Below are 27301 nucleotides of genomic sequence, written 5' to 3'. Positions count from 1 at the left end.
CTGATAGATGTAAAGGTTGCTTTACAGAAAGTCATAGAAATTAAAGTTCTTGAAATCTGTGTGCTTAAATGACTACAGTAATTCATAATTATCAGAAACATTATTTCAAAAGGTAATCTGAGAACTGTGCTGTGTATTTTTCTTTTGAAATGAGCCTTGTAAGAGTAAGTATGGTAACACTTCAAAATGAACTGAAATTAACACATTTGATCAGGCACCGCTTAAATTTTGATGAAAATGTTGGATAATGTTTCTTTGCTTACATATTGAAATCTGCACCTGGGTTATTACTGAAGACATGAATACAAAAATATGCTTCAGTGCTTCAATTGCACTTAGTTCTCTCAACAGCAATTAAATTCAGCACCTAAAATATCAATACTAAACTCGAAATTATTTTACAGCTTTAAAGAGATAGAAGAAAGGGTGGTTTCTAAATATCTGCTAAACATAGACTTGTCAGTCAATTTTGTCTTTTTGTTCTTTATCTTCCCATTTAATAGCATTTTGAGGCAGGGGAGAAGGGAGGTTTGTTCTGAAGAATCATTCCTGACCAAAAAAAGCGACAAAATAAATCTTTTAATCTGTTAGTTCACAGTATCTAATTATTAGTAACTCACCCTTATCCTCTGTGTTCTTGTATTTGCCTGAATTTTTCATTCCCATGGCTGATATGCTCAGGAAATGTGGAATCTGATCAAAACTCCCTGTATTTTGGAGACTCTACAGTAAACATGCCTTTATGAGATTAAAATACTATAAACAGTTATTTCCCCTTTCCTTTAGCGGACTTGAATATCATGCACAAGCGAAATGAAGAGGCATATCATAATCCAGAGGCAAGACTATATGAAGATAAAAGGGCTATTGTTGACCTAAGTTTGGCCTCCTCGAGACCTGAGAACTCAGAAGCATCTCCAAATAAAATAGCAGGTTTTTAAGAATACTGTATTACTCCTCTAACTATCCATAAGTCTTAGTGATCAAAATTCCATAGTTCTTTATCTCTTTCTGCTAGTCCTATGACAGTGTTAGTGCTCTCTACCTGTAAAGTCAGTATCACGCTTCTTTCCCAAATTTCTTCATTGCTGTCACTGTGTGCTGTTAAAATCTTATCTGTCTTGTTAGTAATGATAACTAAAGCTGGTTTTGCCCTGAAGAGTCAGGATCAGTATGTTAGTTTTCCAGATTTGGTGTTTTCTAATCAAATCTTTGTACATGTTTCTCTTATTTTTAAATGGCACAGTAAAACACAACTGTGTAGTAGGTGGGAATGTGGAATAAAAGGAGGTCTTCAGGTGTATGATGTTAGAGGTTAAGGTGAAATTGGTATAGTAACTAGGTTAACAAGTTCTAAAAAGTTGTATGTAATTTGGATACTTATGGAGCCCTGTGCACTGCCTCCAAGGTCTAGGGATTTTGGTTTATTTTCATATTTTAAAACTAAGTCATCTTTGTCTTCTTATGTTTTGTGAGACATCTAAATGAGGGTACTGTGTTACTCCAGACCTGTCCCTAGTTTAGGATGGGCAAGGGCCAGGATCAGTGATGATCTTCTCAACTCAACTGAGATGCTAGTTTTCCTTATCTTGTTTGAATTTTTGCACTTCTTAATAAAGAATTACATGGTATTTGGGGGCGTGAATCTATGTTGCACAATTGCAATTTCGCATCCTTACCACTAAGTTTTGTTCCTTTTGTCCCATCTCTCTTTATCCCCAACAGATTATATTTTTAACCATTTGGTAAGAAGTGAAACAGGAAGGCTGATAAAGTAATAATTTGAAACAGCCAAGAGCCCCCTGGTTAGATCACTTATTTTGGGATCAGGAGGTGGTGCATATCAGTGATGGGAGCTTTATAGTCTTGCACCTTGAATTTGATCAGGCATGCAGTAGTGGTTTTGTGTATGTTTTGGTGGGTTTGTTACTTGGTTTTGTGTTTTTTTTTTTTTTTGGTACAGTGCCCTCTTAAAAGAGGAACTCGCAGGACCAGTAGCTGGTACACAAGCAAGCGTTTTCCTTGATACTTTCTATAGTAACTTGTCTGTCTTGTACCCATGCCTTCTAAATGGTATATAAAATTTATTCTGCCTTTTGATATGGAAGTATCATGAAATCATGAAAGAGCCATGTGTACATTTAGTTATATTTTGGAAGCATTCAAACACTGCTTCCATGTAAGGAAAAAGAATCTCAAAGTGTACTCCTTGGTATGCAAACATATGCTCCTAAGGCTAGGCTGTCACAGTAAACACGTGCATTCCTATGGGAATACTTTAATGTGTTATTTATGCTTTCATCTGACTTGGATGTTACCTTACCATAGGGAGGGGAAATGTAATGATCATCTCAGCTCAGTGGAGATACTGCTCTTGCACATCTTTGGGGCGCTATCCTTCAGAGCAGACACAATACAAATGAAGAGCATGCTGCATGAGCTGGAAAGTTAACACGACTTCCTCTACTTTTCCTTCACTTTCTTTCTGTTTCCTCTGCTTCTTGTAGGGACTCTGTGCTGCAAAACCTACTCTGTGTGGAATCTGAATTAATCCTCCTATCTAGAGCTTTGGGGACTGTATGGTTATGTTGTGGTCGTAACTCAGGGCTAAAGGAAACCTGACACTTCAAACTTTGTAGTACAGAAAACACTTGATACTGGCAGAAGTCAGATTTCTGACTGCTTAGAATTTTATTAGCCACTGTGGGGATTTGCTTTTTGTAGCATCCTTTGTTATTTTGTGTAAATATTTGTTCTGATAGGATGCTCTGTTTTTAAAGAGTGAATAAACCTGAGGAACAGAACTATTTGTTCTAAGTCAGAGGAAACTCAAGCAGTAAAATTACGAGGTGTTAAGTATTTGCTATTCTAATTAATTTGTAGGTAATGTTTGTACATACTGAGCTGCAGATTGAACAATAGAATAGGTGACTTTAATAGGTGTTATTTTGTAGAAATGCAGCTTGCTTGGATGGTATAAACAGTTGAAGTCTGGCAATTATTCCAGGCAGAAAATGTAAGAAATTTCAGGCCCAGCTATAGCCTTGAGTTACGGCTGTCATGAGCTTCCCTTTGAAACCAGTGTCTTGGATTCCTCCTTCCTCACTCTGGCTTGCTGTCTTAAATTGTGTTTGTTTTTTATCTGTAACCTTTCCCCTCCCTTAGGTATTACATTTGCACAGGCCTCTCCTTTTGCTCGAGGTAATGTGTTTGGGGAACCTCCATCTCCAGAGCAGCTTAAGCGACAGGAATCCTACAAGAACTTCCTGCGTCTACAGGTGAATGCTCATGCCAGATAACATCTGGTGAAATAAACTGTAAAAAGAGTGTTTGCACTCAGAGTAAATCATTACTGCCCACCAAAGACCTTAACTGTGCTATCACAGTCAATTCTGTACGCAAGAGGTGTACTAAAAGCTACATACTATAGAGTTCCTTGGATTTTGGCTTACATAATAGCATCACTTAGACAAGCACAATCTAGGTACTTTTTTTTTTTTTTTTAAGTACAGCTCTCCAAATATGGTATTGAGTTCTGAAATTATGCATACAGTACAGGTTTGCACACATAAATGACTACAGAAACCAAGATGTTTGCCTTTGGAGGTCTATGTGATATAAAAGTACATTCATCAAAATGAAATGGTGCTCAGTTATAGTGCAGTTATTTATTGATGGGTATATAAAAATTGATTGTTCTTCAGTCAGCTTATGTCTTCTGTCCATAATACTTCACATTTAATCTTATTCTGCACAAATTAAATATCAGTGTAATTAAATATCATTTCCAAGGAAATAATAATTTAAGACACTACTAAAGTCAGGCTCTGGTTTGATGTAGATCTCTTGAAAAGAAAAGATCAAGGTTTTTGTCCCATGCATAGGGCTGCCAAATAGACTAAAGAATGAGCAGATCTTTTGCTTTAGTGAGAGTCAGCACTTTGTCTAATAATACTGCAATTGTGGAATGGGAAAAGGTAATTACCATATCTTTTTGGTTTCCCATCCTCCGTTATTTAATCAGTGAATAGAAGTGTTGATCCAGCACATCTGGACTAGAGCAAATGTTAGGAAATACTCTGGTTTTATTAGTAGTGTTTATAAGTAGTTTTCTTGTAGGGTGGTTGGTTCCAATGGCCAAAAAGAAATAGTAAAATAGAATCTCATTTTAAGGGAATTCTGAAGATGAAATATAGGACAGGCTCCAGGATTCTTTCAGTTGAACCATTTAGCTTTTGATTTTGCAATTCAGTACTGCAAAAATCATGGTGGTAAATGTTGTTAATCGGATTGTTTCTGGCTATTGACAGTTGACTACTACTTCTTTGTTTTATTTTTAAGATTGAAGAAAAGAGACGTAGGGAAGAAGCAGAGCGAGAAAAACTTAGAATGGAAGAAGAAAAAGAAGAAAAACGACTCGCAGAGCAGAGGATGAGAATTCAAAAAGCATATGAAGAGGAACTAGAGGAGAGAAGGAGGAAAGATGAGGAGGTGTAGTATTTTGATACTTTGACTTCTTTCCATCCTAAACTAACCTTTTGTGATACTTGTTGTCCAGAAGGTAAGCTGAGAAGTGTCCTGTGAGTTGGTCTGTGCTTTTAAATGGGTCTGCATTAGGCAGAGGAGGGGTGGAAGATTGTCAGCGTTAACTAGCACATTCTTCTCACTCCTTATGTTATACTACAAACTTGAAGTACCGTTTATTTTTTTAAGAAAAAAACCTAGCTCTCATGGAATTATTTAAAAAATGTAACTATGCAGGAATATTTCATAAAGACTTCTTTGAATTGGCAAGGAGATATCTCTGAGACAATACTGCTTGTTTTGGATCAATGCCAAACAAATCTAGTGAATGCTTTTCATGGAGGTAAATTCAAACATAAATCAATACCCATGGATTTAATCCATACACCAATTTTTTATTTCTTGGGTTTGCATTTTTTAATAAATTTGAATTATTTAGAATATAATAAATAATTGTAGGAAGAGCCCACACAAGCCCATCAGAGAAGGAGGAATCTTTCAGTGCCTTATGGAATTATGGATGATAATTGAAAATTTCTAAGATGGAATGTTTATTTTATATTCTAAATTTTCCTTCCCTAGTATGAGCAAATCAGTTGGATGAGCATTGTTTTCTGGATACTAAAGCTGGTCTAGCAGAGAGTAGGGAGTTACCTAGTATCATTGCTATTCACAATCACATGACTAAAACTGAGACCAAATGATAATTTCTCTGTGGTCTTGTGATAGTATGGTGCATGTCTGCAGTATGTTTTAGTTGAATCTGAATTTTTGGAAATGACTCCTACAGTGTAGCCCTAGCTGATGGCAGATCTGGAGTTGCAAACTGGTGTTTATAGATATTATTAAGAATTCTCTTTAATGATGTTAGCAAGGCCAGGGCTGCTAATGTTTGATATTTGCATGAGCTAGATTTTAATTTGGATATTTGAAGTTAGACTAATGAAATACGCTTTTTTATTTCATACTAATCACTTTGATGTGTAATTTTAACTTCGTAAAGAAAAAGAAAACAAAACTTAAGTAATTGAGTCTTTTTATGTATTAATTGTGTTACAGCGAAGGTTGAAAAATAAAGCAGTAATTCACTTAGAGGAAGAAAGGAAAAAAGAGGCAGAAAAACAGCGAAAAGAAAAAGAAGAAAAGCAAGAGGAACAACTTAGACAATATTTTGAGAAAGAAAAGATGGAAGAGGAAAAGAAGATGGTATGTTTAAGTGACTTTCTAAGATAACTTATAAAAATAACTGGATTTTAAGGAAATCACATGATTTCTTAGACCTCTGCCTTCAGTGTTGGTCCCCTCTCGGTTTATCAGACTGCAGTATACTTTAAGCACAGAGAACAACTGATATAAAAATCAGACATACTGCAGTAAAAACTTACCTTGTTGATGAAATATGCATTAAAAATAGTAAAAACAAGATTAATAATCCGTACTCAATAGTTGATTTTTTTATCTGCTGTGAAATACTGACCTGCATTTGCTGAGCTGTAAATACAAATAAAAGTGTTTATTAGAGGACTGGGAGGACTTCATCTTGAGCAATGGTGTTTTTTGCAATTTGATTATTTTCCTTTCACCCAGATTATGTAAATCCATCACATAGAATTCTGATGGACAGAATCTAAATAAATTATAAAATTGTTTCTCATAAAATTGATACTAAATTTCTGTAATTTCTCTGAAATCAACAGATATAAAGGAAGTGTCTAGAGTAAAAAAGATACGTAAGTGAAATTTAAATTGAGAAAAAAATCACCCTACAACATAGAAAAAAGGTATTAAAATTGCTATAGGTAGAAAACAAAAATCACAGGAAATAATTTTTGCAGTTGTTTTATGCGCTTAGGATTGTTTTTTCTGTCAAAGGAAAAACACGAGCAAAACTTTCCCTGTTCAAAATAACACTTTATTCAGATGCTATAGGAATGTAGTTTCAGTCTTGGTTCCCTCCCTGCAGTTATCACGACAATCTTCGCCCATCATTCCCGCTCTTCAGAACAAATCAGTAAGGAAAGAAGAGAGGATTTCCTCTGCTGAGAGCCGTCTGTCCCACTATGCACAAGTATGATTGTTACAGCAAACTTCTACTGGTTTATTTAAGACAGTGCAGCATATGAAATCATGCCAAGGTTTTAAAGTTTTCCAGTTGTTACTGGAGTGCCATGGATAACAAGACAGTCTTTACATTTATCAGTCTTGGAGCTCTGAAATTTAAGGTTAAATTTTATTTCAAGTATTGAAGAATTATTTTTGGCAGTGTGTTATCTTTATTTTTTTTTCTGCATGTGCATTTTTTATAGGAATGAGTACCTCATTTTAGAGAGGACATACACTGTCCAGATCCTTACCAGGGGTCTGATGATCTCAAGATTTAGGATAAGAAAGTTTACATATAATCTAGCAGGTCATCTTTTTCACTCACAGAAGAACTTAGCTCAGGGATGAAGTTTAATGTTGATTTGTAGCTCCTGACATTCTTGTGTAATCTTTGTTTTTGAAAGTACAAGAAGATGATTACTCCTAATATGCTTTGTTTTCTTCTCTGCATCACAAATGAGTTACAGTAGTGGTTCTGAGACCTCTCATTGCTTTAACTTGATAATCTTCTCTGGGGCTTTTTTGGCTTTTAAAATAAACTTCTCGTAGAAGAGAGTAGATGAAATGATTATTTATGATATTTGAATCTCAGGCTACACTTCTGCCTTTTTATTGAAAAAGTGTTTGTTTGTTTGTTTTTTACCAACTCTTTGACTGAACTGGGCTAAATACTTTATAGTGCAGTTTCAGAGAATATTTTATATCACACTTTAAACCATTGCTTTCCCTAAATTTCCTAAATGTGAAGAATGCTCTGGAGGTAAGTCAGTTTATTTCTTTAGCAGTACTTGGAATAGATTTGTTTAGAACTCTGAATAGTGCATTATAGGTATTGTCATAGTAATTTGGGTTGTATATTTAAAGATCAGATTTAAAAAACCTTAGGCTTTCACAACCTGTAAGGTTGCTGTTCTGACTTCCAATTGTTAATGTAAATTAGGTGTAAAATAAGGAAATAAAATGTACTGTAATGTCTTCCTTTTACAAATTACATTTCATATTGATGATGATGATCACTAGGATCCTGCACAGCCAAGAGCTCCTTCTCCACCTGTCCCTGCTAGAAGGAATCAGCTGCGTTCATTAGGTGGGTATTTGTTTTCATTGCAAGCTCCCTTTCTATTACAACAAAACTGTTCTCTGTTACAGTTCCTTTACTTGCCTGCAAAAAAATAGTCCTTTAAAATTCATGTTTCTGTCTAGGTGTTTTCTCTCTCTTAGTACTCTCAGTGCATTTGTATGGTATGTCTGAAGTTTTAAGACAAAATAAAAATGCATTTATTAGGTGTCATAAGGAAATAAGTTTTTGTAAAAATTTTTATAATGGAATAGTCTGCATGGGAAGTGCTGGATCTCTTGGAACAGTGGTAGCACTGTGACCAGAATATGGCAAAATGGGAAAGTTTTGGGTTAGCTGAGTAACGGATTAGACCAACAGAGTGTAAAGCATTGCAGTTCTAACTCTTAAATTCTAACTATGTTTGTTAATCTGCCTAATCCTCACCTCATTCCTGTTACCTTTTGCCTGTGGTTCTAAAATTCAAATGTGCTGGAAGGCTCTCCTTTGTTTTTTTGTATTACTTATCCTGGCAATATGTGGGTGGAAAGCAATAATTTTTTTGCTGATACTTTTTTTGCAAGTATATAAGAAATGCAAGTATATAAGAATGCATGTGAAATGTAGCAGTAACTGATGTCCTACAAATGCTAGCCTGCAGCAGAAAGTACCTGTGGCCATTCCAGGGAGCTGTGGATTTTCCACTAAATGGAACAAAGTGTTTCTTAATGCAGTCATTGGAAACTGATTGACTCAGACCTTCTGTCATGAGAGAACTAAAGACACATAAATTTAGTCTCATGTCTGAGGATTTGAACTAGTAAGACTTGCTTGCCTGCTAAGTTCTGAACACTAAAGTCTAAAAGTCAGTAAAATACCAAATTATAAATATGTTATTTGGAAAATGAGGAATTTCTGAAACAAGTTTGACTTGTGGGGGAATGCTGTCCTGACCACAAAAAACAGTATAGACTCAAAGTAGTTCTGAAAAGTCAACATAAGCATGTACTAAGAACTGGAGTTGGAACTCTTGACCACTTAAGAGAATCTGCACTAGACAGACAGATATCCCACTTTTGAGTTAGGGAAAAAAAAGATGTTGAGTGCTTGCAGATACCACTGCAGCTCCTGTTATCTGAGGATTGTGTAGGTTTGCATATTTCAAATTAAGGCTATTTATTGGCAACACCCACTTGTATTCCATAGCATTTCCTTTTTTAAATACAGTGAAACATTTCCAGTGACATTTGTATGTTTTCTGATGTTCAGGGGTTCTGGTCCTTGTGCTGTCTCAAAATGTAAACTCTGATCTAATTTCTAGTGTATGGAATGTTGCAGTTCTCGTGTTTGTACTATCTTTGTTTTAATTGGCATTTCATTATATCTGTTTTTCACATTATTTTTTACTTATAAGTAAGAGGCAAAGTTGCTCTGACACTCCTTATTTTTAAATTATTTGTGCTAAATTCCAGAGGAAAGGAAGAATGTGATAAATGAATTATCAGAGATGAGGAAGCAGCTTCGTAGTGAAGAGAGAAGACTGCAGGAACAGTTGCTAAATGTGGCCAGTTATGATAATGTACCAATTACACGGTAAGAATTTAATCTTCTGTTTTAAAAGCTAGATTTTTCACAGTGTATTATTAGCTAGTATTAGTTGGCCAATATACATGAGCAGAATGAAAATACAAAGGTAGAACTTATATAGAATTTTTCTTTTCAATTTTTTTCTAATGTGTTTGGGTTTTCTCCAAGACTCTTGCTAAAATTTATTGTAAGAATGGCTGTATTGGTGAGATAGGAAGTTTCAATGCTCTGACTTGAAGAGTGGTCTAAAACAGATGTCTAAGGCAGAATTTTATCTTATTACTTTTTTCCTAGGGCATAATTTGTGGCTGTAAACTGCAGTACTGCTGCTGCAGAATATGCTTATGAATACTGTACTGTTGTGGAGGTACTTCCTTTCTGACTGAAAAATCATATCCTCTTTATTAAATAAATTTGGTTTGCTTCCAAAATTTATTAGTTAATCATACCAATTAGCTGGAAAAGACACATCTAATTACCAGCCTTAGTTCCACTCTGTGAAGTATGAGGGGTTGTTTTTTTAAGTAGGTTATCTCTTTTTATAACACAATATGCAGTGTCATTACTTTCAGATTTATTTTCCTGTTTTGATAGTTTTATTTAAAGATTAAAGTTCTGAACATTATCAATATATTTCCATCCAACTCATTAATATTATGGTGGTAAATTACTTTTTGCTTGTTTTACAAACCTTTCAAGCAGGAGGAGAGAGAAGAATCCAAGGGACATATTTGAGATGGCCAGGCTTCGTCTGCAGGCTCCAGTTCGGCGACCTTCCTTAAAGGAGGCACAAGATCCTGTCAATATACAGAATATCTGGGAATTTAATGAACTTAAATACAAAGGCAGGTAGATCATCTTGTTACTGATGAAGAAGGGCTGGGAAACATCCGTCCTCCATCTTCCATTCCATGCAGGATTTAAAGACAAAAATAAAAATCAGGCTCTTCATGAGCTACTGCCCATGCAAGGCACTTCATGGGCAGTATTTTGTTTGTGTGTGTGTATTTCTCTGTGGGGCTGTTCCAGCAATCCCATGAATTCTTGGCCTCATAACACTGCATCATCACTCGGAGCTGAGTGACCTGTCTTCCAGTCCCTGCTTCTTGTGCATTTGATGTCATGGTATTGCTGAAAATAGACTGAGTTGGACCTTTTTACCAACCAACAAATTATGTTTCTGTGGAACTCTGTTTATTCTTTACCAGAAAACATATATTTTTAATGTAGTAAAATTGTAAAATCATTGCTAAGTTGTTCATCCTCTTGGCCATTGACAGTATTATTTTTAGTGGTTTTTTTATTACTTAGATATTTCTTTAAAAATGCTTTTCAGAAATTTAGGGAAAATTTAGTTAATTTCAAAATTTAGTAATTTCAGTTAATTTAGGGAAAAATTGTTAATTTCATGTCTTTGCTCTAGATCCTGAAACTCGTATGGGCTTGAGGCAAATGTATCCTGATCCTCCAAGAGATGACCAGACTCTAGAAATTCAACAGCAGGCACTGTTGAGGGAGCAGCAGAGGAAACTTGACAGAATGAGAATGAGGAGAGAAACAGAAGGTAAGGATTGAATGCTTTGAGATAAACAAAAATCCTTGAAATGATGTGTTTTGTATTTGGTAAGAATTAAAACCCACTAGCACTAGTTTTACTTCTTTCAAGTGCACTGTCAGCATTGCAGTATGAAGTAGTAAAACACCAGAACACTGAAAGTCTATTGTAATGTAAGCATAAAAAGATTGTTTGTGGGAGCTTTTGTTGTTTTGTACTTAATTTTGGGATTATTTAATTACTTGTGACAGTTTCTCTTTGGCTCCCTGAATTTAACTAGTGCCTCATACTTCAAAAATTGTAAGGGAAAAGTAGTTTTGTTACTGTTTCTTGGAGAAACCTCTTTTGCTATGAACTGTGAAAAAAGTGTTACAGATAAGTTCCATGGAGTAATTCTTGAGTTCTCATGGAGGAAGTAGGATGGCTTTGAATTGTGAATTGATTAAAATACAGCCAGAGTATCTTCACCTTGGTCTCCTTTTAATGGATGAAATTTCTTTTATTTCCATTATCTCGGGTTTATTTATTTTAAAGTTTCAGAAACCTGTATCCACATCTTTGCTTTAGAAACAACATGTGAGAGATCATAACTACTTGGAAGCTCCGGAAGGAAAATGTTGCTTGTATCGCTAAATAGACTTGATCCTAAGATAGTAAACATTAACAGCCTAACATGGAAAATATTTTGGCTGCATATTGCAGAAGCAGTGAAAAGTAGATATATTATCCCTTTTTTTGCATGTTAGAATTAATTCCAAATGTGAGGTTCATTCAGGTATCTTCTACAAACAGTCATGAAAGAGCAGTATTTCCAGTTGTTTTAGAGGATATTTAAAATTATAATGAGAATTGCTTTAGCCTATACAAATGAACTCAGTTTTGAGTGCAAGATACAGATTTCTTGGAAAAGTGTTTGCCTCTTTAATTCAGACTGGCCTAACTAAATTTTTGAAGAGAAAGCCACTTTATTTCTGTGGTGGCTTAGCCTTTGCTAATAGCCAGACTCGCACCTGGCTGCTGTTCTGCTTATGCTTCCTCTCTCCTGCCCTTTGGGGAAACAGGAAGAATAAAGCTTGTTGGCCAAGGTGCAGATGGGGAGGTTGGTTACCAGTTGCTGTTGTGGGCAAAACAGACTTGACTTGGGGAAAGTTAACCTAATTACTATAAGCCTAAATATTTGATTAGTGACTTTGAGTAGCAGAAAATAAAAAGCATGAGCCTGCACCTTTCCTGCCCCTTTCCTTTGCCCAGTTTCACTCCTTCATTCTCAGTGTCCCTGCTCTCCTTCCTCGGTACTACCCCAGGTACCAAGTTACATCTGTGATGCGATGAGTGATGTCAGGCTCGGGCAGGGGGAATTGTGGTTATTACACAGCAGTTTCTCTCAGCTGCTTCTGTCTTCTTGCACCCTTTGATCTGCACCTTCAGGGGCTGCAGGGCAATCTCTGCTCTGGCACCTGAGCACCTCCTCCTCCTTCTCTGACTTTGGTGCCTCCAGGGCTGCTTGTCACAGGTTTGTCCTCAGTCCTACTGCCACACTTTGATGTGCTTTTTCTCAAATTTGTTTGCAAAGGCATCATGAACATGACTGATAGGTCCTGCAGCAGCTCCATTGTGGCAACAGCTGTGCCCAGCACAGGGTATCTGTCCCCTGGCATCTTCCCACAGCCCCCCACCTCGCCACAGTCACCCATGGAATTGTTCCTAAGACTTTATTAGCCTTAGCTAAAAGTTGTGCGTTAAATAAAACCAAGCACACGTGGAAGGAAAATATTTACATTTTTGCATACTGCTTTGGAAAAACTGAATTCCTTTTCTGGTCACTGGTGCTTTGAGGCTTGCTCCTGTTAGCTGTTGCCAGACCTGTAAGATTAGCAGAATTAATACCAAGATGTGAAGGGTGACAGTTGTGTTTTGTTCAGTACCCTGTTGAGTATTAAATATGATTCCTCTTCTATCTTGGACAGATGAACTGGTGTTCAAGCAATGTGTGCCACATTGCTTATGGATTATAGAACATCACAGTTGCAAATAAGCACATCTGTGTCACATTTTGTGTTAATTATATGGTTGTATCCTTTAGTGTCTAAATGGAATGTATAGGCTTGACTTCAATCTTCTTCTTCATGACATTGACTGAAATGCTGAAAAATAATTCACTAGCTTCAGCTGAGATCTCTCTGAGGCTTGGTTCTGGTTTTCCACCATTAGAACATTTTTAATAGACCAGTCTGAGAAAGCTTTCATTTAATGTTTTCTGCAGAGAAACCTCCACCATCTAGAAAGCAAATTTGCTTCTTCCATTAATTTCAAGCGCATGCAGTCATTTAGACTTCTGCTAAGGTAGGTAGGTTTCCATGATGACATGCAAGGAAAGGCCTCTTCAGGTTAGCTTAGATTAGCTGATAGACAGGCAGCTGATTTTTTATAAGTATTTTCTACTGATGCTTCTAGAGGATCCTTAAACAGCTTTTTCTCTTTTCTCTCCTACTGCTTTACAACATCATTTAACTTTATAGTCTGTCACTGACTACTGAGCAAGAGAATTAGTTGCCATCCCTGCATTTCCAGTTTATTTTCCTCAGAGACAAGTTCATCATCTTCCTCTGGCTGAAAATACATGAGTGGTTTTACTGTCTGATTTAAGGCAGAAAGAAAGATGAATTAAAGCAGTATACTTTTATACTTTTATACTGTGGGTGAAATAATGTGTTATGTGGAAAAGGCATACCTTTTTTCCCTCAGTATGTGTAAGTGTTCTTTGCCTTACAAGCTTTTTATACAGTTTTCCCTCTGATATGTTTGGGGTTTTTTTTTATGTGAAAGAGAAATATGTTGACTGTTAATGAAAATATAAACTGACAAACCAGTATTTTAAATATTACAAGTTTTTAAATGCTAGCTGTGTTCCTATAAATGAGGCAGCCTTTTGCAGACTTCTGGATGATTCTTTTTCTGGGGGATGAGATGCAAAGCCCCAAGAGCAGGTTTGATGTTGATGTGCTGCAGTGCTGGGTGCTGCTTGACTGGAGCAGAGTGTCAGGAATGGGCTGGGAGTTGGGCCAGGAGGACTGACAGCCCATGTGCTCTGATGCTGGACAGAAGGTCAGCTACACACTGATTAAAGTGTTGCTTCTTGCATGTCTGCCTCAAAAAACAATCTAATTAAATAATTTATTTGAAAACTTAAACTAAATAAGAACAGTGACTTCAGTTTTGCTTCTTTGCATTTCCACCATGCATTGGGTCATTGTTAGCCTGACTTTCAGGATGGTTCTCCATGCTCTCCAGAACTGAGTTTTTTATCTGTAGATAAATGCATATATATTCTTATCACTTGCCTCTGTGAAACAGTCTCTGTCTGGTTCAGCTTCTCTTTGAAAGCTGGAAATGTAGTGAGCTCAGCATGTTAAATGTACATTTACTCTTGGGGTTTTCTGCAGTCCCTGCTGTGGTTGTTATTCCCTGCCAGGGGCCAAAAAATAGATTAGAAATAATACACTATGGATTTTTGTTTGATTTATCTGATTTCACTTAAATTTACATTAAGAAACTGGAATAATTGTTGTGTTCAAATGTTTTAATAAGTAATTCCTTCAGCGTAATTTATGTGTATTTAAAGATGTAATGCATACTGGTCTTAATTTTTGCAATAGTAAGCTGAGAAAATACTTTTTGTTATTAACTATTTTTGTGTCAACCCTGTTGTTTTGTCTCTTGTCTGTATAGCTTTTGATGACCAAGATGATTCTGCTTTGGACAGCTACCCAGAAACCATGGGCCCGGTAAGAATAAAAGGTTTTTTATTATATTGCTTTTTCAAGTGTGAGAAATACTGTGTCTTCCACTGATTTGGAGAAAGAAATTACACTTAACAAGACAGCAAACTAATTTACTTATTTTTCTGGTCCACACAAACTACAGCTTCTTTAAACTTGGCATACAAGTTGCTTATCTTTGTATATAGAGATAGCTTGATTCTTTAACACTCTTCCTTATATATTCAGTGGTACTTATTTGATATTCATATGAAAGATTGCTCCTGGGGAGTGAGGATTAGTAGAAAAAGCCAAGCCAGAAGCAGTTGCTCTGAATTTGGGTGGTTTAAGTGAGGCACTTGGCAGTTAAGAATTGGATCTGTTCTCCAATGGAACAATAATTTTTCTGCCTTGGTGAAAAGGGCAAAATAAAATGCTATCAAATGAGAATCCTGCACTAACCCAAAATACTGAATAACAGTTCAAGTGTATCTCATGGCAATGTGAATCAGTGAAAAACAGGAGACTGTGCAACAGCAAAGACATTAACCTTGAGGATAATATTGTAACTAAATGCAGAAATAAAACAGTCTTTATTGTAAAAAACAATCACATTCATGCACTTTATAGTTGTAATTTAATGACTGAAGTTATCATTCAGAGCAATGCTTTGCAGTAAAAGATTTGTTTTCTCTTGTTCTGTTTCCTCTGATAGTTTCTACTGCTTTGATTTTAGAGTGGTTTTCAACATAAATTATTCCTCAGTAGGATTTCTGTAACAAATGGTTGCAACTATGAAGTGAACTATGAGTATTGGTCTTAGTGCTTGATATTATGATGTAGAAATTTGTTATTTTAATGCTTTAATGTCAAAGATTGTATGTGGTGGAATAAGTTAAACATAAGGAATCATTCTTCATTTGATCAATACTTCATACAAACCTTAACTGCAAAGCTCACTTTGAGTACTGACTGTTGTGAACCTCATGCAGAGTGACAAAGATCAATTTCTTGATGAAAAAGTCTTTGTTACACAAATTACAACAGTTTCCATGTGTAGGCAATTTCAGGAAATGGGATTTATATAGAAAAGTAAAATAACCCCAAACCCTAATGCTTAAAGAAAATATGAGTTCTTTAAAAATGTATTGGGTTTTTAGAACCATAAAGTTAGGGATAATAGAATATTAACAGTGTAGAGCTGCTCTTTGCTTTGCAGAAGTTTGGCAATTAATTTACATTGATTATCATTTGGCCCCAGAAATGCATTGAAGCCTCTGAATTTCCATTTTTTTTCTGTTTCACTTTTGCAGTTCAGGACCAAATCTAGTGAATTCCAGAAAAATTCACTGTTGGAATCGGATAGCGCTTTTATTGGTGAGTTTGCACCTCCCCTTAACGGTGTTGTGAGTATATAGACACAGGGTTTAGTCTAAAGCTGTGTCTCTAAAGTGATTATTGCTGTTCTTGAAGTTGCAATGGTTGTAGCTATGGTGATTGCTCTGAAGTTTTAGGAAGTTTTGTCTCCAAATTAAAATGCAGAGATTTATGAAATTTTACTGCAATAAATTTGTGTAGATGACACCTGTATTTAATGATGCTGCTCAGTTGCCCTTTACCACCTTACAACTTTTCATGAGAAAGCATCTTTCTCTGCTCTTTATGCTTTTCCTGGGAGGTTTGTCTTGTCAGGGGGCTTTTTTGACATCTTCCCAGCTTTGGATTAGGAAAAGCTAATATTTATTCAGGAAATGTGTTGCAATGATAGCATAGGCAATGCTTTTCTATTGTTCTGCTGCAAATAATATAATTTATTGGCAATCACAGCTTACAATTGCAATCTGTCCACAGTGAAATACAAAAGTCTTAGACAGTCAGCGATTCTTTTCATGGTTATTCTTTTGATTTACAAGCATGCTTGATTTTAAGTATGATTATATGGGTATAAAATACTTCAATCTAAATTAGTCACTTTTCTGCTGTTTATATATTATTTCATTTCACTTGCAACATCCTACTTACAGACACTGTCACTTATTCATCATCAGAAGCAAATGACTTTAAGTTTTCTAAAGATTTTTGTAAAGACTGCCTCATGTAATGCCTCTCTATTCAACCTTTATATGCATGGATGTGAAAGTGGTGTTTTATTTCCACTTACTAGAAATAACAGGACTAGAAAAACCCAACCAGCTCAAGCCTTTACATGTTATTTTCCATTAGCAGGCATTTCAGTATCTTGAAATTTCTTTCAGTCATCTATGGGAAATGATCTTGCAAGGTTTTTATTCTTTGCTGTAGGGGAGCTGCAGTAGAGTCCTGCAGGTACTTTTTAATGAACTCTGTTTCTGTAAACTGATGATTATTATCTCTGGCTTTGGTTAAAAGCAGAATTTCTTATTTGAAGCATATTCAAGCCTATTCTGTTAATGTGCAAGTCCTGGAGGGCAGGGTAGAACCTGGCACTGGGAAGAGCACAGGGTGGGGCTTTCAACCTTGTTTCGTGCATTTGGTTCTCTCTGTAATCAACAAAACCTTCCTTCTCAGGTTAAGGATTACTGTGTATTAGTACAGCCTATTGGTGAAAGATGGCCTCAGGAGAGCAAATCAGTCTAGGCTGGGGACAAATAGCCCATCTCAGCCAGGACAGGCTCATGGCGAGGAACACAAGGTGCAGGCCAGACATGCAGGACTCTTCCAGCTTCCAGTGACCTTTAGCTGACTGCATTTCCTAAGTCTCGCTAAGCTGGGCCTTTCCCAGGTTATCTTTCTTGAACTGGAATTAGCATTTTTGAATCCCTATTCACCATCAATTTTGTGTTGATAAATATCCACCTTGTGCTGTCTGTGAACTATGTCCTTTCATCTGCCTTGAGGCTGCCACCTCTGTAATGGGGTGTTTTTGGTAATTCACCACTTTCATAAGGTTCGTGATATTTATCATCATCTCACAGTTTCCCTTCTTCCTCCCATCCAGCTGGGACTTGCAGTTTAGTGAGGTGTTTGGGTTAACCTAACATATTATTTATTCCTCCCTCACCCACTTTTTTCCCTTTTACCCCCCAGATAATTTATGATTGATGAAAACCATTTTCTTCAAAAGTGAGCTGTATGCACTAAATAAAAATGTGTTATCCTTTGCATTATTTGGGCTTTATAAATAGCTAGTAACATTCTGAATATGAATCTGGTGACTTCCATCCCTAAAAACAAAAATAAAAACTATCATTCTCTGTGGGCTGCCTTCTCTGTCAGTTGTGCTGCTTACATTGTCTGAGGGTCTTTTGTGAAATACAGGGAGTGTATTTTAAAAGTGTTTGCCGTTTTCTAGGAAGATTGTAACACTGCCCTCTGTTTTGATTGAGATTTTTTTGACATGGGTTTAAAATCCAACTCAGTTTTGACATCTGTCATGTCAGCATTACATATGAGTTTCTCTCCTAGGGCTCAGAAATCTGAGAAAGTTAGAAATAAAGTGGTTTATCAGTTTCTTTTTTCCTTTTTTTGCCTCCTTAAAAACCCTAGAATCCATTAGTGTTAATGCAGTGATGTAAAAGCATCTCTCTGCAGCAGGACCTGAATGATAGTTGCTTACAGGAATAGGTAACATCTGATACTGATGATACACTAATGGTACAAATAAATTCTTAGGCTTGTCCTTTGTTGTGACAAATTCACATTGTTAAACCAGATTTTATATTCTGAGTAATAGTGCTATTTTGAATATAATGAAGTTCAGCTGGTCTTGTAGCTGGAATTCTGATACATGAATTGTTAGCCTTACACCATTTCAAAATTATGCTTTTTTTACTTGTAACATTTGTGATAAGAGCATGAATACCCTTGGTGAAAGTGGGGAAGAGAAAAGATGAGAGAAGAATAAAAAATGTATTTTTAGGGAAAAAAAACAACTGAAAATATAAAAGGATTAAAAAAAAATTCTCTTTTTGTTATTCTGAACTTGTTTGCTATCAATCAGATTTATTTTTCAAACCTAAGTATGTCAATTTTCAACCAAAGTTACTCTTTGTTATGTTTAGAATTTACATTCATTTATCTTTTAATTATTTTTTTTTTTTACTTTATGTGATGTACTGGACTAACCACTTTTCCAAAACATGACTTTGTTGTCACAAAGAGTGGTTGGTGGTAGTGGATTCAGTAGGGGTTTTGTTGAGCAGAGTCCTTCCATTTCCTGGGAGGCTCTGTTCCTGAAGATGCCAGAGGGACTGCAGTAGGAAATAGAGCCCACTGTCTGCACCAAGCAGCAGCAAAGCCATCAACCAACCCCTACTGGTCATGGAGGAAAAAGCAAAATTACTTGTTTGAAACAGTTTGTATTTGAAAGAGTTTCCAGAGTCAGAAAAAGAAGGGGAAATAGAAAAGTGTGAAGCAGACACATGACTTTAGGGTTCATTTATGCTATAAAAATAGATTAAACTTCCCCCACTGTAATGTGATACAAGCATGATGAAAAGGTGTAGTTATTTATTCTTGTATGAACAGATTCTAACATTTTATTACATGAAAAGGCAGAGATATGACCAAGGATGTGTGTTTAAGGCATAGATTTTGTGTTAGCATATTCATGTAACACTGTCAGTCCATGCAATGTTACTGTATGTTCCATGTAACATATTTACAAACATAATTTGTTACATCACTGTATCTTTTAATGACTCTGATTTTCCAACTGCTCTCTCTTTCAAGGAGAGGTGCTGTGCTCATTTGAGTACTCATTTACTTTAAAGGTCCAGGTATAAACAAGATTTGTAATGAATACATTCCTGTGATGGAGTCAAGTAAAATATATTGGCTTGTTTCAAAATGTGAGCAGGTTGGAGCTTGGAGCACTCTCTGGTATTTTGATTTCTTTGAAAATTATTTCACCTGTTTTTCCAGGTGCTAATGGGGAAACATTTTCTGCCTTAGAAGAAGTGAATTTATTACCACAGCATCCATCTTCTGCAAGGGAGAGGAGACGACTAAAGCAGAGAGCTTTGGAGAGTGCTGTACGTATGGGGGCTGACAGATGTGATGCCAGACAGTTCCTGTGCTTCCACACTGACTCCGTGTTATGGCTCCTGAGAGACTACACATGTAGCTCTTTGTCCTGTTAAAGAGAATGGTGTTTAACTGGAGGATTTGTGTGTCTCTGGATTCCCTGCAGGAGGAAGTTCCACCAGGGCAGACACCCTTGCTGCAGCCTGACAGCTTCTCTTTGCACTCAGACTTCAGCCTCGATGTTGATCAGGTGAAAGGCAAGAATGAGGAACGACTGCACAGACTGACTGAGCTCCAGCAGAAATCTCCTTCCTTGGGTATGCTCCCTGCAGCAGTGATGATTTAGTGAACACTAAGTAATTGCAATAAGTAAAGGAACAAATAATTATAATAATAGGCTTAATTATTGTAACATAACAGTGAGCAACCAGATCAAACACAGGAGTTATTTATAGAGCTCTGGAGCTGGTACAAGGGCATCCCCAGGCACGCCTCAGTATAACTTCTTTAGACTAAGTTTAGAGGAGGAGAGTAGGAAAAGATTCTCATATTCCAGTCTCATCAGCCACTCCTGCTTGTCCTGTGAGCACCAGTGCAGCAGGATGGGGATATCCAGCTGCAAAGCTGAAATGGCAGTGGGAAGAAATAAAACACCCAAGTGATGAATGATGATGAGGTGCCTGTGTGAGTTTATTGGCATTCCTGGGAGTCATATGTCTGTGGTCCAACCAGCATGAAGATATGCAAGAGAATTGTGTATGATGAAGTACTTCAGTTTCTAGTTAATTTGATTTTCTAGTGGTTTGTTAATATTAATGATCATTCAGTATTGCAGTATGTGAGTATTTGATACTGATACCTCTTTCACTGCACACACACTTGAATTCATTCCATGTTTCTTATATCAGATGCTGAGAGTTGTCTTGGAACATCTCCAAATTCTGGCTGCCTGATCTAGATGCCTTTTGTGTATGAAGTACCAATCATGGCAACCATTAATGGCCTTTAATTTCTCACATGGATTGTGACCCAGTTCATACACTTTGTGCTAATGATTCTTTCATACGAGTCTGAAATCTCCCTTTTTTGGAGGTAGTTGCTATGCCGTCTGGGCAATTACAGTATCAGTATCCTTTTTATAAACTTAATGAGAGTACAGATGCTGGCAGTATTTTTGATTCTGTTGCTATGGTGCTCTTACAAGCACTTCATTTTTATTTTTTTTTTTTTTTTTTTGTTTGAACCATCTCACTGTAGTTTTAAGTCTCTAAAAAAATAAACCCTATTCATATTAATTTTCTTCTATAATCGAAATAAACACTTTACTAATTTTACTCCACCCAGATATATTTGCTATATGAACTACTTTTACTTCTGTATCTGTTGTATTTCACCTTTTATAATTTCACCTCATATCATATGCTCTACACTTTTTATTTTGCTTGCCTTCTGTCACAGCCTCCAGAGCTGCAGCCTTTAGATAAATATAATTTTGATAATATATGTATATATGAATATATATGTCTGTATGTAGTTTGTTCTCTGGAGAACACAGGGACCCATCACTCATCCTTAGCATTTGTGCCTTTTGGAAAGGTAGCAATAGATCCTCTTGCTCAGCTGTGGTCGTTCAGGCTGCAGTGCTGTTTGCCCTCCTGTTCCCTCCTTATGCTCAGGGATATTACAGAAAAAATGAGTGAAGCCAAATTTTTTTACTCCTTTTCCCTAACAGTCTGAAAGAACCCTTGTGGCATCCTCTTGCTTTCCAAGCAGCCCGGATTGCCATTTCTCCTCTGCCCTCAGAGATGCTGCTGTGAGAAAACAAATCTCTCAAATATATAAGTAAGGAACCTGGTTATCTTCCCTTGAAATGACCAGAGATGGCAATTCATAGGCTTTGATGAATTCTAAGAGCTGATCTGGTTCAGTAAGGAGGCTGTTTACAGCAGCTCACTTTCCCCTATGGGACTGATGTGGGAATCCTAAAGGCATCCTAGTATTGTTTGCTTAATTGGAAAGTTAGAAAAAACAAGTCAGGCCTTCTCATCCATTTTCACCCATACAAAAAAATTCCTGTCAGTGTAGACTTGGTAAATATTTGGGTGATGGAGTCTCTGCAAGCCAGAGACATTATCTCTGTCAAGCAAGGTATGTGTGTTCCTAAGGGCGTAAACAAGAGCAGGCTCAGATACAGCAGAGAGAATTTTCACAGATTTGGGCACACAAGATGTGCTGCTGTTGGTGTTTTGCAGGAATCCAGATACCATTCAGTTTCTAAACAAGGATTTAATGCTAAGGAAAATCTTTCCTTACCCTCAGCCTTTACATGCAAACTGAATTATCAAGAGTCTTGATTTGTGTCCCAGTTAAGGACAGTTTTTATGGAGTGTGCAAGATATTGAAATTTATGATGAAGTTCTGCAGTGCAGCTGATCTGCTGTGCTTTCTATAAGCAGCACCAAGTGAGTCTGATCCAGTGATGTACACTGTGATCTTACCTCTGGCAGAACAGTTGATCTTGCCTCTGACATCTGCAAGCTCTGCAGGCTTTGCTTTAAAGGCAGAAGTAGTTAAGTGTGGGGAAATGCAGCCCTCTGGCCTGGATATTCACAGTTTGTCTCTAAACAACCTTATTTTTATTGTTGCTAGATATCATCTCTTAAAGCAGCAAACAGAAAATTGATTTTCTTCAGGTATCACTTTTCCTGCTGTGTGCTAAACCTACATACGCAAAAACTGTGGGTTCCAACCCACAGGAGGGTTCATCAGACCCAGGATTTAGGAGACAAAGAGGTTCACTCTGCCAGCTTCAAGCACAGGAGATGACAGGCTCTAGAGCCAGGGAGGTCTGCTCTCATGTCTAGTGTTGCAGACAAGTTTTAGTCAGACTGGGAAGGTTTGGAGGATGATCAGATTGCTGTCTGTATGATGTGACAGAACTAATGATTCGTGCCAAGTTCTTTTGGAACAAAAAGTATTTGGCATTTTGTTTTAGAACCCACCTTCCCACCTAACAGACAAGGAGGCCTTGCTCTCAGTGTATGGGTTTGTGCAGTTCCTGCCCTTCTCTTTACCGCTGCACACCTGCCTGCTGCTTCTCCAGGCCTTGGGCTCTCACACCCATGCTCAGACGATCAACTTTCAGTTTTTAATGAGAATCCTCAGAGAAGCTTTGATTTTAAAGTCTCATTTTTAAAAAGTCATAATTTTTGCAGAATAAAACCCTATAATTTGTAAAAATCATCCGAATACTTAAATTACATGACACTTATTAATTGCTTAGGTAAATTATACTGTCACTAAAGAATATACAGTTTTGTTTGCTTGAATTAGAATGTTTCTGTAAATTTTCTTTTTCCTAATTCAGAGTCTAAACATTTTACTGCCCACCATAAACACCAAGAAACCAGAACATCCTCATTGATGTGACTTAGTTTTAAGAGGAAAACATTTCAATTTTTAGTCATTATAGATAGCTGGGGTTTGCACAATTTTTTTTCATCTATGTAAAATTTAAATGTTGTGAGGCTAAAAAATTGAACAGCACAGAGAAATTTATACATTCATTTCCCTTTATATAAAGTAAAATTTTATGTTGTTCCATAATCTACACTATTTGTTTAAGGTATTAGGTATATGTATGATTGCTGACAGAATTGAAACAAATAATAGTAGAATCCAGAGTGATCATGGCTCCAAGTTCAAAGGCAAGGCAGTTCTGCTTTTTGTTTGGTGGGGTGTATTTTGTAACTGGAAGACCCCTACTTAGCCAGTTTCAGCATGACATTGCACTGAGGTTGAGGTTTTGAGCTGTGCTGAGCTGTGATGCACAGGCTCACTTGCATTTGCATTGTTAAACCAAGTTAAACAATTCTTCTTCAGCAGGGGACTGGCTATACAAGGTTCAGTCAGGCCACTGTAATTGAATGGCCTCATTTTCACATGCATTTTTATGCATATGTGCACTGACAGATTTGACTTCGCCCTAAATAGAAGCTTTTTGGAGAGCAAGAACCCTCTGCTGAGTCCACCCACCTCTGCCTGTATCCTTACTCTTTGGTGAGCTGCTGGTGTGGATCTGTTCAGGCCCAGTTCCCCAGAACATCAGCAAACGTGTGCCAAGTGGAAATGTCATTTAAAAGCATTATTGATGCACTGACTGCAGCCAAGCCTGCGTGGTGTTTGTTGTTCTGTCCCCCCTAACACGCGTGTCGCTCTCCTCCTCTCTCAGGTGATGACATTTCCTTAGGGGATGTGGACGACCTTCTGAAGCGCTCTCAGTCCCACGCCAGCTCCACTGACACGGTGGCGACAGAGCCCTGGCTGCGACCGGGAACGTCGGCCACGCTCCGGCGGCTGCTGGCGGAGCAGCCAGGCTCAGCAAGGCTGTCCCCGGAGAAGGCGCTGCCGCTGGGCTGGCAGGGCCTCTCCACCGCGCACGGCTGACTGCGCCCGGCGAGCCGCGGCCGAGGAGGCAGCGCCCGCACCGCTGCGCCTGCCACGGAATCCTGCAGGGAGAGTTCTCTCCCGTGTACTGCGCGGAGCTGTGTGTGGAATTGGAAACAGCAATAATAAAGGATCAGACACTGCAGTGGAACCGAGGTGTAGCGCAGGGATGGTTTCTGTTCCGTGACATGGGAAATGGAGGAATAGCTTGGCAGCTTTTGCACTTTTTATACAACTTAAGTTTCAGCCTCAGAAACAGTGTGGTGTATATGAATTTGATATTAAATCAGAGATATTTTTTAGCTTTATAGTCAAAACTTTTAAAACTTGCTGGCATTAGGACAGCCCCACAGCACAAGGGCATTAGGTTTTTACCCAAAGAGTGAGTAACTTGAAGAAGGACACTTGGTTTTCACACAGAGTAAATGCTGTCCTGCATGAAAGCACAGCTAACACTTTCATAGTAATTTTTTTCCTATCAGCAGTGTGTCTTACATTCCTGAACTTGTCATGTGCTGAAAATACAGATATTGTTGAATATATTTATGTTTCTGATTGAAGAGTTTAATAAAGTATTTTGCTACTAAAATTATTTTTGTTACAAAAACTGTGAAAACTGACTTCAGTTTTCTTTATGATTTGCTTCAGGTTTCATTTACTCATGAACAAACTGGAGTGTTAAAGCTATCTCCAAAGAAATTAAAACACGTGGAAAAACTGTTAAGACCACAGAGCTTTAGCAAAAAGGATATGGAGCAAGATTTTAGTTCAGTGGACTACACAACCAAGGTGAAGCAAGGGTAATCCTGCAACTTTACTCTTGGTTAGAAAATTCCCCCCCAGAGGCCTAAACCTGATCAAATGGGGGGGGAAAAAAGACTGATGAAAACAAGAACTTTTTACAAAGGTCTTTTGTTTTTACTACAATGCCACCATCAAGCTTTTGTAAACCTATCTGAAGGCTACAGCAGTCCCCTGACAGCTGTACTTCAAACCTGTGTGGTGCTGAGCTTCTTCATGGGCTTAGCACATTCTTTCCCAGAGAGAATTTGCCAAATCACGGTAATTCTTACCCTGTATTTCTGGCTCAACAGTGAGAAGGTTCATTGGTGAGGGTATGACAGTGGTGGCCACTCAAGCAGGGGCACTGGTATAATCCCTGACCTGGGCTGGAGCAGGTACCTCAGGCTGCATGGCTACTTCAGTCTGGACTTCCCAGAGACAGGGAAATAACTTTGTGAAAATGCTTTATGTTAATACACACTTACCATTCTCTCATGCCAAAGCCCACCTCTGTCACCTGCCCTGATGGCTCTCTCCAGTTGCCTCACAAATTGAACTTTGAGACACATTCACTGTACCATCTCCAGCCTAGAACAGATTTCTCTTCTTCCTCATCCAATTGCCTACAGTTTAATTATTTTTTTATTCCCTTAATTTTAATTGGAGTTTTTCCCCTGAGAGGAACATGAAGTGTTCCCCTAAAAAGCCACCCTGATGTCATTGCAGTAAGTTTTGTAAATACCACTGACCATCAGAAGCTGGCATTCCTTTCCTCCAGTTCAAGGCCAGGATGTGACACAACCCCTCTTAGTATTACTTTGTTCATCTGTGCTGTGGCCTGAAACCACAGAAACTACTTTAACCTCACTGCTCAGCAGCCCTTTAGCACCATGAATTCCACTCTTCCCTGCAGCTACCCTCCCTTGGGCACTCAGGATGCTGCCTGGGACACTCTTGAGTCCTTTCCATCTTCCCTTTCCAGATCTGCAGCTTTCTCTGCCTCTCTTAAGTTCATCTTCTGGCAGGGAGGGCCCTTCTGCCCCCTAACTTTTTATCATGACAGCTTCACCTGCAAAATAAATGTATCTGCAGTCTCAGCCCTGATGGATATTGAGATGAATAAACCAGAACCTATTTTCTGCCTGCCCCTGACCCCAGATCTTTGATAATTATCATAAATATGAGTGTTAAGAGAACAGCAAGTGGAACATGATGCCCAGAGTACACCTGGTGCTGTTCGGGCATTGCAAGAACTAAGGAGAGGTAGGAGAGTCACTACGATGACACCAAAGTTCAGCTCCCAATGAACCAATATTAAACAGCTATTGGGCCTTTTCCAAATAGGTGATTAAAATAAGGCATGAGAAGGCCAAGCTGTAAAAGAAAAATGTCATTACTAAAGGGGAGTACACAACAAAACAATGAAAAGTAAACCAGAAAGAGCCACACAACCCCAGCTGCCCAAGTTTTTAGGTAATTCATTGTACTCACTGTTCTATCTTGAACACAGATGATTAGAAAGCAATTGGGCACAAGGAACAGTCGCTGTTTAAACATGCTCAGGGCAGCAGTGTCAGGAACACCCTGGTAATGGTCTCAGAACAGTTTGCTAAAGCCATGGGGAGGGTATGAATAGGGATGGGACGCATTACACTCACTCTAAAAATTATTACTGATTACTGTCAGACAGAGAAAGACCTCATGTCTGGCCCTGCATGGCACTTTAAGATTTAAACACAGCACAAAAAACTGAACAAGTAAAATATAGAAAAAGCCCAAGAGAAAAGGCTACAATTAATTCAAATGACCTCAATTCTCCCCCATCTGACTCTGGTAATTGCTATTTGGTTTTGCTCCACCCCAGTTAACTTTGTGAGCAAACTCTGAATCACAGGTCATAGCATTTTATTTCCCTTTTCTGGCTTTTCCAATAGCTATTTCATTGAACTGCTTACACTTATTTCTGAAGCCCGCTGTGAATGTCTGTGTCAGATTCATTGCCCTGAAAAGAGAGGAGGCTCCCTCACACACCTTGGTCTTCACACTGCTCTCCTGTGCCAGTCAGGAGTTTTGTGGGAACACACTGGAGAACACTCCAATTCCACTTATAAAATCAAAGATGCTGACAAGGCTCAGCAAAACTGCAATCCCAGCCCTTGCCTTGCCCCCTTCTCCATCAGCTGTTTGGTGTTTGTATTTTAATCCCCAGAGAGCAAAGTGCAGTACTTGAGCTTCTATCTGTGCAGCACTACAGTTCTGACCAGTTCATGTAACATTTTTATTCTCCTCCAGACATGCCCACCTTTTTTTTTAAAATTTACCCCTCATTTTCCCCCTATATTTGTGTCTAACAGTGAGAAGCGGCATCCCAGTCAACCAGAAGGCACCCAGCTTTCTGCTCCCGGGGTCTGGGGTTTGCTCCTTTGAAACAAAAGCATGAGAGGCAAAGCAAACTGTAAAACAAGTAGCTGTGGATTAGACTGG

General features: G+C 37.8%; 1 protein-coding gene across 33 annotated transcripts in view; it reads left to right on the top strand.

Moving 5' to 3' along the window:
- CSPP1 (centrosome and spindle pole associated protein 1) overlaps positions 1–24623 on the top strand; it is a 61572-nt gene extending 36949 nt beyond the window's left edge. For 27 of the 33 annotated variants that reach the window (XM_086885897.1, XM_086885924.1, XM_086885936.1 and 24 more), the window contains 14 exons: positions 787–933; positions 3166–3278; positions 4342–4491; positions 5584–5730; positions 6488–6592; positions 7648–7714; positions 9157–9277; positions 9971–10116; positions 10695–10835; positions 14556–14611; positions 15898–15961; positions 19487–19596; positions 19755–19905; positions 23820–24623. In XM_086885897.1, the coding sequence (XP_086742023.1) occupies positions 787–933; positions 3166–3278; positions 4342–4491; positions 5584–5730; positions 6488–6592; positions 7648–7714; positions 9157–9277; positions 9971–10116; positions 10695–10835; positions 14556–14611; positions 15898–15961; positions 19487–19596; positions 19755–19905; positions 23820–24034 (1733 nt within the window). In that variant the 3' untranslated portion in view covers positions 24035–24623. Of the gene's footprint in view, positions 1–786; positions 934–3165; positions 3279–4341; positions 4492–5583; positions 5731–6487; positions 6593–7647; positions 7715–9156; positions 9278–9970; positions 10121–10694; positions 10836–14555; positions 14612–15897; positions 15962–19486; positions 19597–19754; positions 19906–23819 lie in introns of all 33 variants that reach the window. The other 6 variants (XM_086885878.1, XM_086885820.1, XM_086885802.1 and 3 more) reach the window with 3 other exon arrangements.
- The last annotated feature ends 2678 nt before the right edge of the window (positions 24624–27301 follow it).

The sequence above is a fragment of the Cyanistes caeruleus genome, chromosome 1 (assembly GCF_971803275.1).
Source record: "Cyanistes caeruleus chromosome 1, bCyaCae1.hap1.1, whole genome shotgun sequence".
NCBI classification, from domain to species: domain Eukaryota; kingdom Metazoa; phylum Chordata; class Aves; order Passeriformes; family Paridae; genus Cyanistes; species Cyanistes caeruleus.
The sequence above is the reverse complement of the archived record's forward strand: the minus strand, read 5'-3'. Positions and strand labels throughout refer to the sequence as shown.